The 23,331-nt window shown below is 40.9% G+C and overlaps 1 protein-coding gene across 1 annotated transcript in view; it reads right to left on the bottom strand.

The window, feature by feature from the left end:
- Nucleotides 1–11,778: 11,778 nt before the first annotated feature.
- Nucleotides 11,779–23,331, bottom strand: part of LOC109919097 (guanylyl cyclase C) — a 123,209-nt gene continuing 111,656 nt past the window's right edge. Inside the window, exons 20-23 of the mRNA XM_048617333.1 lie at nucleotides 21,518–21,616; nucleotides 18,650–18,744; nucleotides 17,542–17,618; nucleotides 11,779–12,390 (exon numbers count right to left, since the gene is read on the bottom strand). Coding sequence (XP_048473290.1) covers nucleotides 12,222–12,390; nucleotides 17,542–17,618; nucleotides 18,650–18,744; nucleotides 21,518–21,616 — 440 coding nt within the window. The 3' untranslated portion in view covers nucleotides 11,779–12,221. The remainder of the gene's footprint in view (nucleotides 12,391–17,541; nucleotides 17,619–18,649; nucleotides 18,745–21,517; nucleotides 21,617–23,331) is intronic.

The following is a 23,331-nucleotide window of genomic DNA, read 5'->3' as shown; positions in this document are numbered from 1 at the left end:
TTGTTCTTTGATGAGCTTCACTGAAACTTTGCAGCAGGCCTGTGACAGAAATTTTGACATGGGTACGTGGTGGTGTGTTGAAGTAGCAGGCAACTCGAGGCTCAGAGCATAGGTATTCTGAAACACAGGATATAACGATAGGAAAGTCTTGTTAAAACTATACAATATACTTGTCAGACCACGGCTGGGATACTGCAACCAGTTGTGAGCCCCTTAACTACGGAAAGATATATTGGCGTTGGAGACAGTCTGGAGAAGGTTCACTCGGCTGATCTGAGGTTTGGAAGGACTGTTTTATGAGGAGAGATTGAGTTGGTTGAGCCTATGCTCATTGGAGTTTAGAAGAATGGGAGGCAACCTTATTAAAACATTTAAGAGGCATAGGGGACTTGACAAGATAGATGCAGAAATAAATTTTTCCCCTTGTGGCAGAATCTAGGACTAGTGGGCATAGTCTCAAAATAAGGAGTCACATTTTTAAGACAGAGATGAGGAGGAATTTCTTCCCTCAGAAGGGAGTGAATCTGTGGAATTCTTTACTGCAGAATTTCGCTGCTGGCTCATTAAGTATATTCAAAGCTGAGGTAGACAGATTTTTAATCAGGAAAGGAATCAAAGGTTATTGTAAAAGACAGGAAAGTGGAGTTGAGGATTATCAGATCAACCATTTTCACATTGAATAGTACTTAATGAATTGAATGGCCTGTTTCTGTTCCTTCATCTTATGATCATAAGGTCTAATGTGAGCTGTTAGGCCGCAGCAGGAGAACTGTGTGGTGTTCTGGTGTCCACACTATCAGAAGGATGTGATTCCACTCGAGAGAGTCCAAAGGAAATTCATTAGAATGTGGCCTGGGCCGGAGTGTTTGAGCTGTGAAGACAGAAAAGATAGGCCGGGGTTTTCACTGGAGCAGAGAAGACCAGGGTAGGACCTGATTGAGGTGTACACAATTATGAGAAGATCAATAACTTAGGTAGGAATAAACTTTTATTCTTAGTAATGTGGTCAATAACCAGGGACATGGATTTAAAGCACGAGGCAGATTTAGTGGGAATTTCAGAAAGAATCTTTTCACCTCGAGTGTAGTGAGTATTTGGAATTTGCTTCCTGTAAAAATGATAGAGAGAGGGAAACCACCACAACTTTAAAGAGGTATCTAGATGAATCAAAGCATACAAGGCTAAGGCCCAAGTGCTGGAAAATGGGACTAGAGTAGTTAGGTGCTTGATGATGAACACAGATACAATGGGCCAAAGGGCCTCTCTCCATGTGGAATTGTCCTTAGGAAGAAAGATTGACTGAAAACAAATGGTCTTTGTAATCTGTCTGTAAGCCAATCTCATTCTAACTTTGCCACTTGCTTTAGTCTGCTCCTGCCTGTTGAATAATAATTGTCATTTATTTTGTCCAATAAATAATCTTGGTCAAATCCACCATAGTGGGAGAAGGTGCCTGCAGTTCCTTTGTATGTCCCCTTTGGCAGTAAGCACGACGTACAATTTCCAGTGGCTCCTATATCCACGGGCGTTCATAGCTTTTGTATTTAGTCATAGAATCATACAGCACAGAAACAGACCCTTCGGTCAACCAGTCCATGCCGAACATAATCTCAAACTAAACTAATCCCACTTTCTTGCTCCTCACACATATCCCTCCAAAAGTTTCCTATTCATGTACTTATCTAAATGTCTTTTAAAAGTTGTAACTGTGCCCGCATCCACCACTTCCTCAGGAAGTCCATTCCACATGCAAACCACCGTTTGTAAAAACTTTGCCCTTCATGTCTTCTTTAAATCTCTCTCCTCTCACTTTAAAGTCTTGAAATCCCTCATCCTGGGGAAAAGACACTTAACATTAACCCTATCCATATCCCCTCATAATTTTATAAACCTCTGTAAGGTCACATCTCAACCTCCTACACTCCGATGAAAAAAGTCCCAGCCTATCCAGCCTTTCTTTATAACTCAAACTTTCCATGCCTGGCAACATCCTGGTAAATCTCTTCTGAGCCCGCGCCAGCTTAATAATATCCTTCCTATAACTCGGCAATCGGAACTGGACACAATCCTCCAAAAGAGGTCTTTAGATGAATGAGAGATGATCAGACCAAAACATAGAACATTCTCAAACAGCTTGACAGGTGAGTTCTGGGAAGGTAGGGAACAAAGGTCATGGTCACAGAATAAATGGTTGGCCAGTTTGGAGTGAACCTGAGGAGAAATTTACTCCTTTAGACGATTTGGAATCTCAGGAATTTTCTATAACTGGGAGGTGTAGATGCTCAGTCTCTTGAGCATATTCAAGACAGAGATTGAGGAATTTATGGAGCTAATACAGGAAAATGGGCTAAAGGAGCAGATCAGCCAAAACCTCAGCGAATAGCAGGACATCATGCCTGTCATGTCTCTTTAGTAGGCAGAACTGTGTAATTCACTCCACTCCCCTTCATCTGACAGATCTTCCACTCACTTATTTATCCAATTACCTTGAAACTAACTTTATATTATCTCAATGTAGGTATCAGAATACTTAAACAGTAGATAACAGGAGAAGTTGATTTTAATTGAGATGGATGAGGTACATTAAAGTTCATCCACAGGGACAAGTATTAAAATCAAATATCCAAGATGGGACTCAAAGCCGCAAACCCTGACTTCGGAGACCAGTGCCTTATCCATTAGATCCCTGGGGAAGTGCCTTCTGGCATTGCCCATCTAAGGACAAAGCAAGTGTGTCCATGTCACTTGTTGGCCTTCCAGAACAGAGTTGACCCTGACCGAGAGTTGCAGACTGGCACATTCCAAGCTCCAGGACTATGTGTTGAGGGACGCACTAAAGCTTGGGGCAGCTGCCGCCAAACGCAGTGGGGAAAGACCACTGTCTGATGTCTTCTTGCTGAAGGTAACTGAGCGTCATTCAGTTATCAGACCCTCTATGTGCCTCAAATGCATGGAAATATAGTATTGTATGTGTAAAAGAGGTCTTTGGTTTTTGGATAGAGTCAAACTCCAATGTTTGTTTGTTTACTTGATATGCTACTATACAGAATCAGACTGCATTTGTGACAATGTATATATACAGAGAGATATTTTTATGAATTACGTATATTTTTGAAATATAAAAAGAATGTCGCAGACTCACTCAGGTGGGGTTCAACATCGAAGGTTATACAAACACTTCTATTCTAAGGCGACCCAGGAACAGCAGTGTTACTACTTTTTGTAATTAAAATTAACTTTACCCAAGTGTTCTTGTTGGTGATGTGGACAAAGAGATACAGAATTTGATTGCGGTTCAACTCTATTTTATTAACAAAATATTAAAATACCTTGTGAGCATTTCCCAAATTCCCACAATATTTACTATGTATCTAGCTCTCTCCATCTGAGAAAAGATATTAACTGCAACAATCCATGTGTTTGAGCTGGGCCATTGAAATCTCCTTCCTCTCCCAATACAGGGCTGGCTGTCTTCCGCAAAGGTGGGTCTCACAGGTCAGAGCAGATCTCTCTCTCTCTGGATTTTTTTTATTTCACAAATAAACTTCATTCATAAAATCATTCTATGATACTATGATGATGATATGTAAATACATACAAAGGTTCTAAACCAGTTCTGTACAGTCTTTGCAGAGAGAAAAAAAACAAAACATCAGAATTTTGACATTTCTCAGAGCTTCTCTACAGTTGCGAGAAAAAAGGCATTTTCTACTTAGACAGGAGACTATCTCTGTCCATTCTTAGGCACCAAGAGGGTGTGACAATTGAAGGAACCTTATCATAATTTGGCAGAAAGACCTTAAACAGTGGTCTTTCCCCATTGCACATTGGTGGAAGCTGCCCCAAACTTTAATATATCCCTCAGCACATAGTTCTTGATCTTGGAACGTACCAGGATGTAATACTTATTTGAAATCAACTCATTCCACTGGCAGAGGAATGCTGGAGCCCTGGTGGCCTAATGGATAAGGTATTGGCCTTCTAAACCAGCGATTGTAGATTAAAGTCCCATCTGGGTGTCTGATTACTTTTTAAGTTTCATCTTTGTGGCTGATCTTAGTCCCATGTCAATTTTATCTCAATTCACATTGACTGCACTTCTCATCTACTCTGTAAAAATCCCTGCACCTGCATTGAGATTATGGCAAAAGATGTTCAATAGAAACATGCACAAGACAGTTACAGGACTTGGGGGATCTGCAGGATGTTGGGGTGAATTGTGTCAAAGAGATAGCATAGCCACAATGGACTGAATGCCCACTAAGATTCTGTTGATTTGTCCTCATTACAATTTTTCGCAACATCTAACTGCAAATATTTTTATGCTGCTGTGCAAAATAGCATTGAAACCTTTTCTTTGCTCTGTCTGGTACCTTGGTCCAACTCATACAATTTAAAATGCAATTTATTGAGTGAGTAATGAATTTATTTCACCTGCATTTTCTCCATTAATCCCCAACAGGACATGGGAAACTTAATCGAGCACAATGTTTACACAGCTATCATTCAAGAAAAGGTACCAGAAAGGAAGGAACAATGGGGTCAATGCTAATTTGTGTATCAGGGAAGAAACTAACAACAGATGAGTCTACTACGTGAAAAAGACCTTTGATCGTTTAATTTCAGATCAATTAATCTTAGAATTTTACTGTACAGTTAGAAGCCCATCGTGTCTATGCTGTCTCTTTGGTACAGCTGAGAAACTAATTCCGTTCCCTTTCCCTTCAGCCTATCAAAAGTTTGTTGCCACATTTATCAAATTGGCTTGTTAATGTTTTTATTAAATTTACTTCCATGATCTCAAAGCAGCCATGCAGATTTTTAAAGAGAACAGACCAGAGATTAATTTAGTTTGAATTGAGACGATGCAGTGAGAGGCTTATGATTGGAGATAATGTTTAAATTGAAAATGCCTCAGGTGGGACTTAAACTACAGTCACCAGTTCAGATGATCAGAGACTTAGCAGTTAGGCCACTGGGACAACATGTGCTTCTGGGGCCATGTAAAGAAAATTGATACCCTCAACCCTGGTTGTGTTGATGTCAGAACAATTGCTGTACTCTACCAACATTTATTTGGTCCCCATTAACTGAACCAGAAATCAATTACAGGTGCATTTTGGATGAAAAGTTTTCAACTCATTTGGCTGTGACTTTTCCTCTGGTATCTTATTCCATTATGGGATTGTTTTTATTAATTTATACAGTGTGGGCATCACTGGCTGGATGAGCATTTAATGCCCATCCTTATTTTGCCCTGAGAAGGTGATGGTGAGCTATGTTTTTGAACCACTGCAATCCGTTTGCTGGAGGTACACCTACAATGAATCAAGGAAGGAAATTCCAGGATTTTGACCTAACTACAGTGAAGGAAGTTGTTGGTAAAGCTCAGCAGGTCTGGCAGCGTCTGTGCAGAAAAATCAGAGTTAACCTTTCAGATCCGGTGAACCTTCCTCAGACTGATGCTGCTAGACCTGCTGAGCTTTTCCAGCAACTTCTGTTTTTGTTCCAACTTACAGCATCCGCAGTTCTTTTGGTTTTTATTTAGGTTTTTAACAACAATCAATAGGAGTTATATGGTTACTATCAAACAAACTTACTCATGAGCTCAGATTTCACCATCTAGTATGGGGGATTATAATTCATGTCCCCCACACCATTAACTTAACATTCTAGATTACTACTCAAATGATATTATCACTACACCACCATCTCCCCGTATTAACTGGAATTGAGATGAAAAAAAATCACAGGGTTCTGATCAGAGTTAATGTTTAAAAACTTACCAGCCCTAATGGCATTTAAACACATTACCTTTGGCTTTGAACATTGACACTTTCTCCATGTTGCCACTGAGGTGAGGTAACATATGTCAGCCATCTATGGCACAAGGAGGTAATTCAGTATCTCAAGCCCACTTCACCATTCGACACAACCATGGCTGATCTCATCTCAGCCTCAACTCCATTTTCCCACCTGCTCTACATTACACTTCATGCCAACAACACCCTGCATATATTGATACCTTTTCATAGCACAAGACACTTCACAGGAACTTTATCCAGGAAACCTTTACACCTGGTCCTGTCTGGAAGATACTGTCACATGGACTGAAACCTTGGTCAAAGAGAGACATTTGAAGGAACATCTTGAGATCTTGAGACACCAAGGTAGAGAGGTGGAGATCTTTATAGAGTGACTTCCGGAGGGTACTGTCTGGGCACAGACACCAATGTCAAAGCAATGGATATCAGGAAATTGCAAGAAGCTGATCCGGCCTGTAATTTTCTGGATTATCCCTGTTGCCCTTCTCAAACAAAGGAACAACGTTGACTATTCTACAGGCCTCTGGGACCTCTCCTGTGACTAAAGATACAAATATTTTGTACAAAGCCCAAGCAATTTCCTCACCTGCCTCCCTCAGGATTCCAAGAAAGATTCCATCGTGTCCTGGGGACTTGTGTACCTTAATCCTTTTCAAAACATCCAATACCTCCTCTTCTTCTATATTGACATGCCTTCGAGTATCAACATATCTCTCCCAAGACTCACCACTCACCATGTCCTTCTCCCTTTGTAAATAGGACCTCACCCACTTCCTTTGGCTCCACACATGAATTCCCTCCTTTGTCTGTGATGGACCTACATTTTCCCTCTTGTGTGTTATACATGTATAAAATGCCTTGGATTTTCCTTAATCCTGTTTGCCCAAGACATTTCATGGTCCCTTTTAATCCTCCTAATTCTTTGTTTGATTTCATTCCTGTTACCTTTGCATTCTTTGAGGGCTCTGTCTGTCTTCAGTTTCTTGAACCTTACATATGTCTCCTCTCTCTTTTTAACTCAATATCATAACATGTTTAAACAGGTCAATTAAAAGTGTCTACAGGAGCCATCTGCAACGTTAACCTGCTTTTATCTAGCTCCCTTTCAAAATCAATCCAATGCAATTGAAGATACTGTGTGATATCACTCACTATAATTAACACTGTCCTTGAATAAGGTGAAGAGAAAGTAATGGCAAGTTAATAAATTAATGAAATAATGCAAGATGGTGGCTCTTAAATGTATGTTTATAAATTACTCTACAAAGTAATAGGAGTTAAAACATTTATTGACACTTATAGAAATTAAGTAAGAAGTAATAAATGTCATGAACAATTACCCATGCATACATAACAATATTTCACATTCGCTGGAGAATTGTAGTTTTAAGATCAAAGATTTTCTGAAGTTGATCAGATCTCACCTCATCTAATACTTATGTTTTATACCTTTCTCCCCAGACTTCAGAGGATTACCTTATTTGATTAGCTGTTCTTTGATAAATAATAAGTACAATTCCCCAGACTTTGTCATGATTGCACCTTGCCTAAACTCTTAATTAAATCATTCAACAGCAGACAATTCCCAAGAGGTTGATGAGCAAAAGTTCAATTCAATGTTTTCACATCTCCATTTCCATTATGCAAACACCAATACAAAAGTTAAATACCACAAGTGCTGGAAACCTGAAATAAAATCAGGAAATATTGAAATGCAGGTCAGGTAGCATCTGCAGAAATAGAATCATCAATTTGTAACATAAATTTTGTTTTTTTTTCAGCAGATGCTTCCTAACCCGAGTGCTTCAACATTTACTGTTTATATTCCTTACGTAGATCATCCCCTTGGATTGATTAACATTACTTGTATATTAAATATATCTCTGAAATGTACAGGTGAAGGGCGTTGTTTTGTAAGTACATAGAGCACTCATAAAGAGAGGCTGGTGTGAGAATTGTTCCCCAAATTACTACAGTTCCAGACAGATACCCCAAAGGTGAGCAGGAACGAACTAGATCCTTTTCTTTATTTACTTGCCCCCTTGGTTGGTCACCAACAGGTTAATTTAAAAAGGGTCGCTTACTTGTGGATGTCTTTCTCCCAAACCAATTGAATTTATGTTTAAAAGTAGCCAATTAAATCAGGTTTTCTTAAGTTAACAAAAGAGTGAGTCTATTCATTACAAAATGTAAAAATAACAACAGAACACACGTACAGACAGATTAGGAATAAGGAGTCGCAGTTAGATAGATAGATAGGGTGGTGAAAAACACGTTTGGTACGCTTGTCTTTATTGGTCAGTGCATTGAGTATAGGAGTTGGGAGGTCATGTACAGGACATTGTTAGGCCATTTTTGGAATATTGCGTTCAATTCTGGTCTCTCTGTTATAGGAAGGATGTTGTGAAACTTGAAAAGGTTCAGAAAAGATTTACAAGCATGTTGCCAGGGTCTAAAAATTTGTGCTGTAGGGAGACGTTGAATAGGCTGGAGCTATTTTCCCTGGAGCATTGGAGGCTGAGGGGTAACCTTATAGATGTTGATAAAATCATGACGGGCATGGTTAGAGTGAATAATCAAGGTCTTTTCCCTGGGTTGGGGGAGTCCAAAACTAGACAGCATAGGTTTAAGGTGAGAGGGAAAAGATTTAAATGGGACCTCAGGCAACTTTTTCCACACAGAAGGCGATGCGTGTGTGGAATGAGCTGCCAGAGGAAGTGGTGGAGGCTGGTACAATTACAACATTTACAACATCCAGATATATGGATGGATATATGAATAGGAAGGTTTTAGAGGGATATGGGCCAAATGCTGGCAAATGAGACTAGATTTATTTAGGATATCTGGTCGGTATGGACGAGTTGGACCAAAGAGTCTTTACAACTCTATGACTATAAATGCAAGCTTTCTTGGAGATATTGACTTTTGTTACAGAGCCTTTATAAATGACTATCACATTTTAATTTGTGTTTAATTGATTTATCTCAATTTGTTTTCAAAATAGTGTAAAGAGATTTCTGAAACAGTGGGCCGTCAATAGATTAGAAGAAGGAGTAGGTAATGCTGCATTCTGCGATTAAATCTATGGTGAAGTGTCTGGTGTAATGCTTCAACTGGTTTGGAATTGATTTAACAGTTAATACTCTTAGCCATTGAATTTATAACTTCTTGAATTGATAGTGAAAGCATATATCTTGGGACGACGTTTAATTGCTCTAAAGATACCATGTATCTAATTGTTCCCTGCAGTTAACAGATCAATTGGACAGGAATTAGCTGTTTTATAATAAAGGAAGTCTGTTCACCTCTGCTGAACTTCTACTCAGCTAAAGATTGACTCTGCCTGCTGTGCGACATGGCTTTTAATTTCAGGTGAACATTAGCAACACAAATGCATATAAAAATGTCATCCAGATATGAATTGTAAAATAAATCAAGTTAACCTTTTCCTTACACATTTGCTCATAACACCTGCAACCTTTACCACCCAAGGATGTAGATACATAGGAACACCATTGCCTGCAAGATTCTCTCTAAGCCACACACATCCTGACTTGGAAATATATAGGCATTCGTTCAATCTTTCTGAGTCAAAATCCTGGAATGTCCTTCCTAATCTCAAGGACTGCAGTGGGTGAAGAAGGCAGTGCACCTTCTCAAGGGCAATTAGTGATGGGCAGTAAATGCTGGCCCACCTCTGATGCCTGCAGCCCTTGAATTAATATAAAAAAAAAGTCTCTTCCAAAGAGGTCTGTGGCTGGATTGTGTTCAATGAGGATCCACTCTCCCTCCTTGCCACGAGTATGATAATTTCCCTTCCTTTCCCTCTCCTCCTCACTCAGATGCTTTAACTTGTATGCCACTCCACACCAAATGAGGGAGAACTTAGGACTTAGGACAGAGGAGATGAACAATCTGCTCCGAGCCAATAAAGTAAACAGCTTGTGAGGCCTTGGGGTCTTTTTTAAAGTTGGAACAATAGAAACACCACGAACGGGAGGGGTCAAGCTCCCACAAAACCAGGATTTTAGTTTAACTTTCAGTAGCAGTTGGGGTTTGGAAGCTGGGGTTTGGAAGCTGCTATACATCTCTCCCTGCTACAGCAAAACACTTGAGTTCTGTCATGTTCTCAGATAGTTCCCTTGATGTTCTTTCCTCCTGGACTGGAGATTTGCAAGTGAAACAGTCTACTTTACTGAATTTGCCTTTGCCAAGGGTTTGTTATGGGATGTTACTATATTGGAACAGTTGCTGTTTAGTATTTAACTCATCTATTTTCTGTTTCAGTTTTCCTATAGAGTTGTTACTCCAATTCCTATTTCTTTTGTTTATATTTTTACTATAGCATAAAAATAACATTTATTTTGCTTCAAGCCTGGTAGTTTGACCAATCAAAGTGCATCCGGAACACAACACCTTATATTTGCCTTTAAAAATAAGAAAACGTTGGAGTCTAGGCTATCTTCTTAATATATTTTGAGGGTGGTTTGGTCCGGTCCATAACAGGAGTAATCCTACACTTGACCTGAAAGTGGTTTGGGAGTTTATGATTAGAGAATGTTCTAAATTACCTCTAACATGCTATGCCTGGAGGAATGTGATGCAAGAGTGTTGAGAGAAATTAACATTGATTCTATTGTATCTGAGCTGGAGGTGATTAATTGGGCCAGTGTAAGGGGTGTCTTACACTGCAGTAATTAAAACCATCCCTTAATTGGAGCTGTTTAATGGGCCAGTGTGAGAAAGACAAAAAAAATGAAAACAAAAAGTGCTGGAAATCATAACGGGTCAGGCAGCATCCATGGAGAGAAAGCAAGCTAGCGTTTCCAGTCTAGATGACTTTTCATCAGAGTAGAGTCAACTGGACTCGAATCGTGAGCTTGCTGTCTCTCCATGGATGTTACCTGACCCAATGCGATTTCCAGCATTTTTTTGTTTTCAGTACAGCTTCCAGCATATGCAGTATTTGCTCCTATAAAGACAAAAGGAATATGTTATAATCAACTCTTTTTACATTCTCAGAATGTTTCTACAGTGAAACATTTTTTAAATGAAGTTTTATAGACAAACACAAAAGCCATTTTATAAAGTAAGATTCCATCAACAGCAAATGATAAATTCAATTGTGTTTGGTGTTGTTGGCTGAGGTGGGAAAGTTATCCAGGAAGAAATCACTTGTTCATCTTCAAAAGGTGATACAGGATCTTTCAGTCCAGTTTAATATACAGGCAAGGGCCTTGTCTTAATCTCTGATTTGAAACACAGCACTTCTGATAATGTGATTAGGTCACTTTTGGAATACTGCATTCAATTCTAGTCTCCCTGCTATAGGAAAGATTGAATTGAATTGAATAGAATTAGCTTTATTGTCACATGTACTCAAATGAGTACAGTGAAAAGCTTACAAGAGTCAACTTATGGAGCCAATTTAGGTACAAAGGTACCTAGGTACAGATTCTTTAGTAGAAGTTCTTGGAGAAACAAAACAGAAAAACAGAGAAATAAAGTTGTTAAACTTGAAAGGATTCAGAAAAGATTTACAAGGATGTTGCTGGGATTGGAGTTTTTGAACTAAAGGGAGAGGCTGAATAGGCCGGGGCTGTTTTCCTTGGAGTGTCGAAGGCTGAGAGGTAACCTTATAGAGATTTATAAAATCATGAGGGGCATGGATGGAGTGAATAGCCAAGGTCTTTCTCCCATGGTTGAGGAGTCCAAAACTAGAAGGCATAAGTTTAAGTTGAGAGGGGAAAGATTTAAAAGGGACCTAAGGGGCAACATTTTCACGCAGAGGGTGGTGTGTGTACGGAATAAGCCGCCAGAGGAACTGGTGGAAGCTGGTACAGTTACAACATTTAAAAGGTATCTGGATCGGTACATGAATAAGAAGGGCTTGGAGGGATATGTGCCAAATGCTGGCAAATGAGACTAGATTAATTTAGGATATCTGGTCGGCATGGACGAGTTGGACCGAAAGGTCTGTTTTCATGCTGTACAATTCTATGACTTATGACTCTAATACTCACTTAGTTATTCCATTGAAGTGTTAGCGTAGATTGTGTGCTCAAACACTTCTCAGCATTAAGATTGGTACTAGCTGAATGTAGAGGGAAATTTACACTGGATCAATCTTGTGCTGTATTTGACCTGGAGCTGCTTAGTGCTGTAATGGAGAGGAAGGTTTACTGTATATCACATCCCTACTGTACCTAAGTTTGGTGTAGCATATATTGCAGATAGCAGAGGTATTCCACCCCCAAGGTTTTCTATCAACAGAAAATCTGAAAATAATGTTAATAGTTCCTGTTTCTTTGAAGTACAGAGGTCCCACTTGCAAGAATAATAGATCCGGACAGGACTGAACCAGATTTCCAGACAACCTCTGACAGCACTTAACAGTTACAGGTAGGTGCTGAGTATCTCTGTGGAGTTCAGCTGCAAGTACTCAAGTTCCCAGTCATTCTCGCCCCTGTCTTCAATTCCTGCTTCCAATTCTAATGCTCTTCTCTTCTCCAGGGATTCAATTATCATTTGAGCAAAATCAGCCTGAAGCCTCTGCAAATTTTCCCTGTGGAAATAAAAGCAAAACTATTAAATTCCATAAGTCCATAACACATGGTTTAGTTTGTTCAGATGTGTGTAATGCCACAGGCTGAACAAGTCAAGGGAACCATCCTGGAGCAAGTAAGAAGTACAGATGTGGACTCACTGGTTTCAATGCACCAAGTGTTACAATCCTGACTAACTTTAAAAGTAGGATGAATTAATTGATCGAGAGCCAGATCCACATTGGGTCCTGACATATCAGCTCAAGATGCCGGTTTTGTGATTTAAATACAAGTCTTGAGTAACTCTGGCTATTGGTGTCTGCACAAAGACTATACCTTACAACATCACCAGTCACGTCAATTCTGTCTCCTCACTTTCTCTCCAATTGTTATACATTATTTTAGTGATTTATGTTTACTTATTTATCTTGTCTTCATAATCGTTAACATCATTATTACCACCATCACTGCAATTCCCATTATCACTGTTGTGGTATTTTCCTGGAGGTCTGGTCCTGGAACTTTGTGATATTTGGAACAGGGTCCTGTGGAGGGTAGCATCTTATGGAGGGCAGGGTCCTGTGGAGCGTAGTTTCCTGTAGAGAGCGGCATCACGAGGAGAGCAGAGTCCAGTGTTTTATGGAGAGTAGACAAGGTTCCGCACAGTAGACAAATTAGTAAAGTTAGGTCACATGGGATTCAGGGTGAGCTCGCCAATTGGATACATAATTGGCTTAACAGCAGGAGACAGAGAGTAATGGTGGAGGGTTGCTTTTTAGACTGGAGGCCTGACACCAGCAGTGTTCCATAGTGATCAGTTCTGTGTCCTCTTTTGTTTGTCATGTATATAAATGATTTGGATGAGAATATAGAAGGCATGGTTGTTAAGTTTACTGACAACACCAAAATTGGTGGCATAGTAGACAGTGAAGAAGGTTTTCTAAGATTACAAAGGAATCTTGATTAAATGGGTCAATAGGCTGATAAATGGCAGATGGAGTTCAATCTGGATAAATGTGAGGTTTTGCATTTTGGTACAACAAACAAGGGTAGGGCTTATACAATTAATGGTAGGGCCTCGGGTAGCGTTATAGAACAGAGGGACCTAGGGGTGCAGGTACATAATTCTTTGAAATTTGTGTCACATATAGACAGATTGGTTAAAAAGGTGTTTGGCACGTTTGTCTTCATTGCTCAGTCACAGAGTCATAGAGATATACAGCATAGAAACAGATGCTTCGGTCCAACTCGCCCATGCCAACCAGCTATCCTATATAAATCTAGTCCTATTTGCCAGCATTTGGCCCATATCCCTCTGAACCCTTCCTATTCATATACCATCCAGATGCCTTTTAAATGTTGTAATTGTACCAGCCTCCACCACTTCCTCTGGAAGCTGATTCCATACACAGACCACCCTCTGTGTGAAAAAGTTACCTCTTAGGTCCCTTTTATATCTTTACCCTCTGACCTTAAATCTATGCCCTCTAGTTTTGTACTCCCCCACCCCAGGGAAAAGACCTTTCCTACTTACCCTATCCATACCCCTCATGATTTTATAAACCTCCATAAGGACACCCCTCATCCTCTGACGCTCCAGGGAAATTAGCCCCAGCCTATTGAGCCTATCCCTGGCAACACTTTTGTAAATCTTTTCTGAACCCTTTCTAGTTTCACATCATTCTTCCTATAGCAGGGAGACCAGAACTGTGCACATTACTAGAAAAGTGGCCGAACCAATGTCCTATACAGCCGCAACATGAGCTCCCAACTCCTACACTCAATGCACTGACCAATAAAGGCAAGTATACCAAACGCTTTTTTCACTATCCTTTTTACCTGCGACTCCACTCCCTTTGAGTATAGGAGTTGGGAAGTTATGTTGAGGTTGTACAGGACATTGGAAAGGCCTCTTCTGGAATACTGTGTCCAGTTCTGGTTGCCCAGTTATAGGAAGGATATTATCAACCTGGAGAGTGTTCAGAAGAGATTTACCATGATGTTGCTGGGTATGGAAGGTTTGAGTTATAAAGAAAGGCTGGAGAGGCTGGGACATTTTTCACTGGAGTATAGGAGGTTGAGAAGTGACCCGATAGAAGTTTATAAAATAATGAGAAGTATAGATAGAGTTAGTGGTGGTTGTCTTTTCCCTTGGACGGGCATTTCAAGACCAGGGGCTACATTATTAAGGTGAGAGGACAGAGATTTAAAAAGACATGAAATGCAAATTTTTTTACACAGAGGGTGGTTCGCATATGGAATAAACTTCCAGAGGAAGTGGTGGATGCAGGTACAACATTTAAAGACATTTGGATAGGTACAAGAATAGGAAAGGTTTGGAGGGATATGGGCCAGGAGCAGGCAGGTGGGACTAGTTTAGTTTATCTTCGGCGTGGACTGGTTGGACCAAACAGTCTGTTTCTGTGCAATGTGTCTCTATGTGACAGGAATAATTGATGATCTCATAGTTAGGGATCCTCTTGGAAGGAGTGATCACTGTATGGTTGAATTTAAAATACAGATGGAGGATGAGAAAGTAAAATCCAATACCAGTACCTTGTGCTTAAATAAAGGTGACTACAATTATGTAAGAGAGGTGTTGGCTAAGGTAGACTGGGAGCAAAGACTATATGGTGGGACAATTGAAGAACAGTGGAAGACTTTCATAGTGATTTTTCACAGTGCTCAGCAAAAGTATATACCAGTGAAAAGGAAGGGCTGTAGGAAAAGGGATAATCAGCCATGGATAACTATGGAAATAAAGGAGGGCATCAAATTGAAAGCTAGTGCATACAAAGTGGCAAAGATTAGTGGGAAACTAAAGGATTGGAAAATCTTTAAAGGTCAACAGAAAGCCACGAGAAAAACAATAAAGAAAGGTAAAATAGATTATGACAGTAAACTAGCTCAGAATGTAAAAACAAATAGCAAAAGTTTTTACAAATATATAAAATGGGAAAGAGTGGATAAGGTAAACATTGATCCTTTTGAGGACGAGAAGGCGAATTTAATAATGGGAAATAAAGAAATGACCAAGGCAACGAGCAGGTATTATGTGTCAATCTTCACAGTGAAAGACGCAAATAACATGCCAATAACTGATGACAAGGAGGCTCTGCCAGGTGAGTACCTAGAAACGATCTTTATCACTAAAGAGGTAGCATTCGGCAAGTTAATGGGGTTAAAGGTAGACAAGACCCCTGCCCCTGCTGGAATGTATCCCAGGGTTCTAAAAGAGATGGTGGGTGAAATAGCAAATGCACTCGTGGTAATTTTCCAAAATTTGCTGGACTCTGGGGCAGTTCCGGCAGGTTGGAAAACAGCAAATACAATGCCACTGTTTGAAAAAGGAGGTAGACAAAAGACTCGTAACATAGGCCCGTATGCTTAACTTCTATAGTGGGAAAAATACATGAATCTATCATCAAGGAAGAAATAGCAAGATAGAAATTGGATAGAAATTGTCCCATTGGGCAGAAGCAGCATGGGTTTATGAAACAAAAACAGAAGTTGCTGGAAAAGTTCAGCAGGTCTGGCAGCATCTGTGAAGAAAAAAAATCAGAATTAACGCTTCTGAGGAAGGGTCACCAGCTCCGAAACGTTAACTCTGATTTTTTTCTTCACAGATGCTGCCAGACCTGCTGAGCTTTTCCAGCAACTTGTTTTTGTTCCTGATTTACAGTATCTGCATTTCTTTCAGTTTTTATTTGGGTTTATGAAAGGCAGGTCATGTTTAACTAATTTACTGGAATTCTTTGAGGACATTATGAGCATGGTGGACAATGGGGAACCGGTGGATGTGATGTATCTGGATTTCCAGAAGGCGTTCGACAAGGTGCCACACAAAAGGCTATTGCATGAGATAAAGGTGCACGGTGTTACAGGCAATGTATTAGCATGGATAGAAGATTGGTTAACTAACAGAAAGCAAAGAGTGGGGATAAATGGGTGTTTTTCTGGTTGGCGATCAGTGGCTAGTGATGTGCTTCAGGGATGAGTGTTGTGACCACAATTGTTTACAATTTACACAGATGATTTGGAGTTGGGGACCAAGTATAGTATGTCAAAGTTTGCAGATGACCCTAAGATGGATTGTACGGCAAAGTGTGCAGAAGTCTGGAAGTCTGCAGGGGGATATAGGTTAAATGAGTGGGCAAGGGTCAGCAGATGGAGTACAATGTTGGTAAATGTGAGGTCTTCCATTTTGGTAGGGTTAACAGCAAAATGGACAGTTATTTAAATGGTGAAAAATTGCAGCATGCTGCTGTGCAATGGGACCTTGGTGTCCTTTTGTACGAATCACAAAAAGTTGGTTTGTAGGTGCAGCGGGGAATTAAGAAGGCAAATGGAATAATTTTCTTCATTGCGAGTGGGATGGAGGTCAAAAATAGGGAGGTTATGCTGCAGCTGTATAGTGTGCTGGTGAGGCCACACCTACAGAACTGTGTATAGTTTTGGTCTCCTTACTTGAGAAAGGATGTACTGGCACCGGAGGGGTGCAGAGTAGGTTCACTAGGTTGATTCTGGAGTTGACAGAGTTGGCTTATGAGGAGAAATTGAGCAGACCATGACTATACTCATTGGAATTTAGAAGAATTGGAGTGGGTCTTATAGAAACATGTAAAATTATGAAGGGAATAGATAAAATGGAAGCAGGGAGGTTGTTTCTAATGGTGGGTGAAACTAGGACTGGGGGCATTGCCTCAAAATAATGGGTAGTAGGTTTAGGACTGATATTAGGAGGAACCTCTTCACCCAAAGGGTTGTGAATCTATGGAATTCCCTGCCCAGTGAAGCAGTTGAGGCTACCTTGTTGAATGTTTTTATGGCAAAGATGGATAGATTTTTGAACAGTAAAGGAATTTGAGGTTATGGTGACTGGACAGGCAAGTGGAGCTGAGCCCACGAAAACGTTAGCCATGATCTTATTGAATAGCCAAGCAGGCTCGAGGGGCCAGATGTCCTACTCCTCCTCCTATTTCTTATATTCTTATGTTCTTATATATTCTGTGGAGTTTTGAAGAATGATAGGTGATCCAGTTTGACATTTATAGAATTCTAAGTTTGCCCCTGCTCATATTTCTTATAAGCCACCCTATTGCTTGCCTTTCAGGGTGAACTAAACCTTCCTCAGTGCTGGTAACAGTGCATGCTTCTCCTGTCTCACTTACGCTGAAGGTGGGGCTGGCAGCCTGAAATTGCAATCTGTTTCTCCCGTGAGCCAATAGGTCACTTCAGTTCCTCTTCCCTGAAACAGACAAGATATTAGTTATTCCCTTGTAGACCACATGTCTCATGGGCTAACAAGGTGTAGAGCTGGATGAACACAGCAGGCCAAGCAGCATCAGAGGAGCAGGAAGGCTGACTTTTAGGGCCTAGACCCTTCTTCAGAAATAGACCCTTCTCATGGGCTGATTGCTTTGCCAACTCCCAAATCAAACACTGGGACCTACTAATGTGTAGCCAAGTTCCCCAGCCTTTTCAGCAGTAGTTCAGCGGGTAGGACATTCATCTCTAAGTCAGGAGACTCGCCCTGGACTTGCACACAGTCTGGGCTGCCAATTAAGGAAACTTTGGACTGCTGCGAGTGCTCTTTTGGACAAGACATTAAACCAAAGCCCTTTCTTCCCTTTTGAGCAGATTCGACACCATTTTATTGAGGAGTGGAAGCATTCGTCTTGGCGTCCTGTCCAGTATTTTGCCTTTTATTTATTCCCCTGATAGGTCATTTACTTGAAACATTAACTTATCTCTTCATACCTCCTGGATATTTCCAGAGTTTTGTTTTTTTTTCAGATTTCCAGAATCTTCGGTATTTTGTTTTAATATTCCTCCCTCAAATAACATCTTAAACCATGATTTGGTTATTCTGAAATCTTGCTGCATATGAAATGGTTGCCAGGTTTTACACAATACAACAATGTTTTCACCTCAGAAGTTGAGGTTGAGAAAGGCACTACATAAATGCATGTTTTTCTTCCTATGTGATGAAGAGTAGAAACAGTGGAGGCACAGGAGCTGGTGAGCTTGTTATTCTCTCAGGAAGCTTACACAGTGTGAGACAGAATCCCTGGACCACAATAACCTCTCTATTGGAATGGGAGGCAGCCATTCAGCCCCTTGAACCTGTTCCATCATGGGCTAAGATCCATGGTATACCTGTACCTCAGCTCTAATCTGTTCATGCCCCTATCCTTTGTTACCAACACAAGACTATCAAACTCAGCTTTTAAAATTTCAAGTAGAAGAAGTATAATTAGATCAAATAGTCAGGATCACCTTCAGGTAGGTCTCTCCCCGCATCTCATATTCAAATTTACACTCTGTCCTCTTCAGTATATTGACTGTCGATTGGTTTACATGAATTCTTAATGCTGCAAAGAGAATATTCATTTCTTAATGCAGTTCAGATAAAAAGGCCTCTTGAATCATTCAAATGGAAATAGGGAGGAAACAGGATAATACACACTGCACCAGCATGGATAGAGGCTTAAATCCAGAGTGAGAGGTTGAGAGAGTCATTCTTGAACATGAGGATCAAATATTAGATGAGATGGGGCATATTCATTAGGCGTTCTGTTTAATCACAAAGTTAGTTCTGAAGGGAGCTTTACCTTTATCTAGCCATCACTTTACCTGTTCTGGAGAAGGGTCACTGGACCCAAAATCTTAACTCTGCTTTCTCCACAGATGCCAGACCTGCTGGGTTTTCCCAGCAATTTCTGATTTTGTTTCTGATTTCCAGCATCCATAGAATTTTTGATTCTCCATTACTTTCCTTGCCGTGGGGATATTTGAAGGGACACTGTTGTCACTCTGTATTGAAACTGACCTGTCCTGGGAATGTTTAATATGAGATTGTGGCAGGAGTTTTAGTCTGTACCTAACCTACATGACTACATGGAGTTGGTGGACTGGTCCATATTGAAGAATTCAGCGGCTACCCTAAATGAGTATGCCTCTACCATCACAAACTTCATCAGTAATCTGTAGAGGAATGCATGCCAAAGAAGTTACCTGAGTGTTCCCCAACCGGAAACCACGAATGAACCAGAAGATCCACTCCCTACTGAAGTCCAGGTTTGAAGTGCTCAAGTCAGGTGACCCTGACCTATACAGGAAATCTAGGTATGATCTTCGCAAAACCATCAGGGACACCAAGAGATAATATCAGACTAAACTAGAGTCTCTGACTAAACACACAAACACATGTTGACTGTGGCAAGGCTTACACGATATAATGGACAACGAAACAAAGTGGACTAGAATCACTTACAACAATGCATCCCTCTCCCAATAAGTTCAATGCATTCTTTGTTCGTTTTTAATAAAAGATAGTCAGTGAAATGATGTCACCTGCCCTGACAGCCTCAAGTGCACCTATACCCACAGTCACCGCCGCAGACGTCAGAACTGCCTATTTGAAAGTGAGCCCTTTAGAAGTGATTGCTTTGGATGGAGTCCCTGCCTGTGCACTCAGATCCTGAGCAGACTAGCTGGCGGGAGTACCCGCTGACAGCTTTAACCTTTCTTACTGCATTCTGAAGTCCCCACCTACTTCAAGAAGACCACTACCATTCTGGTGCTAAAGTAAAATTAGGCAACATGTCTTAATGACTACTGCCCTGTGGCTCTGACATCCATCAATATGAAATACTTTGAGAGGTTAGTAATGGTACACATCAGCTCCAGCTTCCTAGATTGCCTTGATCCACTACAATTTGCCTACAGCCACAAAAGGTCCAGTGCAGACACCATCTCCCAGGCCCTACAGTCATCCCTGGAAAAACTGCATAACAAAGACACCTATGTCAGACTTCTATTTATTGATTTTAGCTCTGTATTAAACACCATAATTCCAACAGAATTCATCTACAAACTCTGAGACCTAGGACTCTGCTCAACCGTCTACAACTGGATCCTCAACTTCCTGACCCACAGACTGCAATCAGTAAGGATAGGCGTCAACACCTCCTTCACAATAATCCTTAACACTTGTTCCCTGCAAGGCTATATACTCAGCCCCTTACCATACTCCTTATGTACTCATGTCCATGTGGCCAAATTCAGCCCTAACTCCATTCATAAATTTGCTGATGGCACCACCATAGTGGGTCAGATCTCAAACAATGACAAGAGACAGTACAGGAAGGAGATAGACAGCTTAGTGGCATAGTGTAAAGACAACAATCTCTTCCTCAATGTCTGCAAAATGAAGGAACTGGTATTCAATTTCACCAACAATCTATCCTAGTCCATTCATGCTGACTCTACAGTCAAGAAAGCACACCAACGTCTCTACTTCCTTAGAAGGCAAAAGAAATTCAGCATTTCCACAATGACCATAGAAAACATCCTATCTGGATGCATCACAACTTGGTATGGCAACTGCTCTGCCCAATACCGCAAGAAATTACAGAGAGTTGTGAACGTTGCACAGTCCATCACACAAACCAGCCTTCCTTCTGTTGACACCATCTACCTCCCACTGCCTCAGGAAAGCAGCCAACATAATCAAAGACCCCTCCCACCCTGGTTACACTCTCTCTCCACCCTCTTCCATTGGGCAGAAAGTACAAAAGTTTGAAAATATGTACCAACATATTCAAGAACAGCTTCTTCCCCATTGTTATCAGACTAATGAACAAACCTCTCATATATTAGAATTGATCTTTCTCTGCACTTTCTCTGCACATGCAACACTATATTCTGCATTCTGTTCTATTACCCTGATGTACTTATGTAAGGTATAATTTGCCTGGATAGCATGCAAAACAATACATTTTACTGTATCTTGGTACATGTCAATAATAAATCAAATTAAATTAAAATAACTGTACTAAACCGAGACACACAGAAAGACAGAGACAAACACAACAAGAAATATAGATGCACTTACAGAAGTGCATTTAGAGAGACAGAGTAAATTACAGAGACAGACATGAGTTGAGAGACATAGCAATTGAGAAGAATGGAGAAAGTCAAAGATTAAAAGGGAGTTAAGAGAGAAAAAGAAAAATAGAACAATAAAAAAGAGGAAAACAGACAGAAAAATAGAGCAAGACAAACAGGGACAGAGAGAAGGTACACAGTTCAGCTGGATTGAGAAAAATTGTCAGATTGAGATGGGGGGAATGTAGATTTTACGTAATCCTGTAGACTCCATTCGTGAGGCTGTGTTGACCACGTCACCAAACAGACAGTATCGTGGCATCTTGGTCCCTACCACACCGGCTGCACATGGACCTGTGACAAACAAAGCCATGATAAGAGGGAAGACAAAGAATTGTAGAAAGATTCAATGGAGTGGAAGATCATTCAGCCCATTGTGTCGGTGCTGGTACTTTGAATGAGCTATCCAATGAGTACCATTCTACTGTGTTGTGTAGTGTATTGGTTCTGAAAGGGTTGGAGACTGCATTAAATTTCACCCAATCTGATGATGTCACCCAGACATGGGTGAGGAAAGCAGGAGAATAGCTCTGGATCTTGATGGGGATAAATGTATCATCTCTGTCTCCCATTAGTCTTACAACAATATCTGACTATTTAATAGTAATTAATCTTATTGTATCTAATTGCTCTTATGTAATGAACTGCATGTTGTTCAGAACCTCTTCTCGTTAATACTCAATAGTGGTTCATTCTCTGCCGCAGGAAAACAAATACCTGGTACAGCGGCTCAGTGGTTAGCGGTGCAGCCTCACAACCGTAGGGACCCATGTTTAATTCCAGCCTGAGGCAACTGTCTGTGGGGAGTTTGTACATTCTCCCTGTGTCTGTGTGGGTTTCCTCTCACAGTCCAATGATGTGCAGGTTAGGTGAATTGGCCACACTAAATTATCCCCATAGTGTCTAGAAATGTGCAGGCTAGGTGGATTAGCCAGAGGAAATGCAAGGTTACAGGGATGGGGTAGGGAGGTGGGTCTGGGTGGGATGCTCTTCAGTGGGTTGGTGTGGACTAGATGGGCTGAATGGCCTGCACCCACACTGTAGGGATTCTATGACTTAGACCCAGACAGGGATAGCAGAATGGTGGCATCATCCTTCTAACCACAAATTTCACAAACTGATCTTTCCCATATCGCTCTGGAATTGTCTTCTTTCTCAAATATTTATCTACTCCCATGTTGAACTTGTTACAGCCACCCTTTTGGGCAGTGCAAAGCTCAGAGTATTATAACTTACCACATCATTAAAATAATCTTCATCTCATTCCTGCATCTTTTGGTAACTAAATTAGTGAACTTGGGCTACTAGCCACTAGGCGGAATAGTTTCTCCTGATTTACTTGCCCACGACAGAGCCTCTCTGTTGTGGTGAAAATACTCGAAGAAGTTGGGAATCCCAAGTCTCACCCCCGAAGCCAACATTTCCCGTTTCTGCAAAGGTGGGATTGGGGTGAACCATAATTCATGCATGATTGATTCCTTGAAGCGGCTGGCCATTCAAATAACCTTCTCCCTTCACTGAAATGGGATTTTGGAGTTCCTGGTGTCTAGAATCGAGAATCTGAAGTGTGGACATTACAGCAGCTAAGAGCAGAACTGTACACAGTGCTTTCTTTGGGATAGCCAAGCTACTCTTGGCGAGCAAAGATAGTCCTGCAGACATAGTCCCAGGATGCTTGGGGGTAGGGGGATTCAGGGATCCTTTGGGAGCGCGGGTTTCCTCCCACAGTCCAAAGATGTGCAGGTTAGGTGGATTGGCCACAGTAAATTGCCCATAGTGTCCAGGGATGTGCAGGCTAGGTGGATTAGCCAGAGGAAATGCAGGGTTGCAGGGATAGGGTAGCTGGGTGGGTCTGCGTGAGATGCCCTTCGGAGGGTTGGTGTGGACATGATGGGCCAAATGGCCTGCTTCCACACTGTAGGGATTCTATAATTTGGAAATGTGGGTATCAAGTGCCCTTTTTGACTATTAACTATGGGGAAGATTATGTGTAAAAGATGCATAAACCC

Source organism: Rhincodon typus, chromosome 37 (genome assembly GCF_021869965.1).
Source record: "Rhincodon typus isolate 14 chromosome 37, sRhiTyp1.1, whole genome shotgun sequence".
Taxonomy (NCBI): domain Eukaryota; kingdom Metazoa; phylum Chordata; class Chondrichthyes; order Orectolobiformes; family Rhincodontidae; genus Rhincodon; species Rhincodon typus.
The sequence above is the reverse complement of the archived record's forward strand: the minus strand, read 5'-3'. Positions and strand labels throughout refer to the sequence as shown.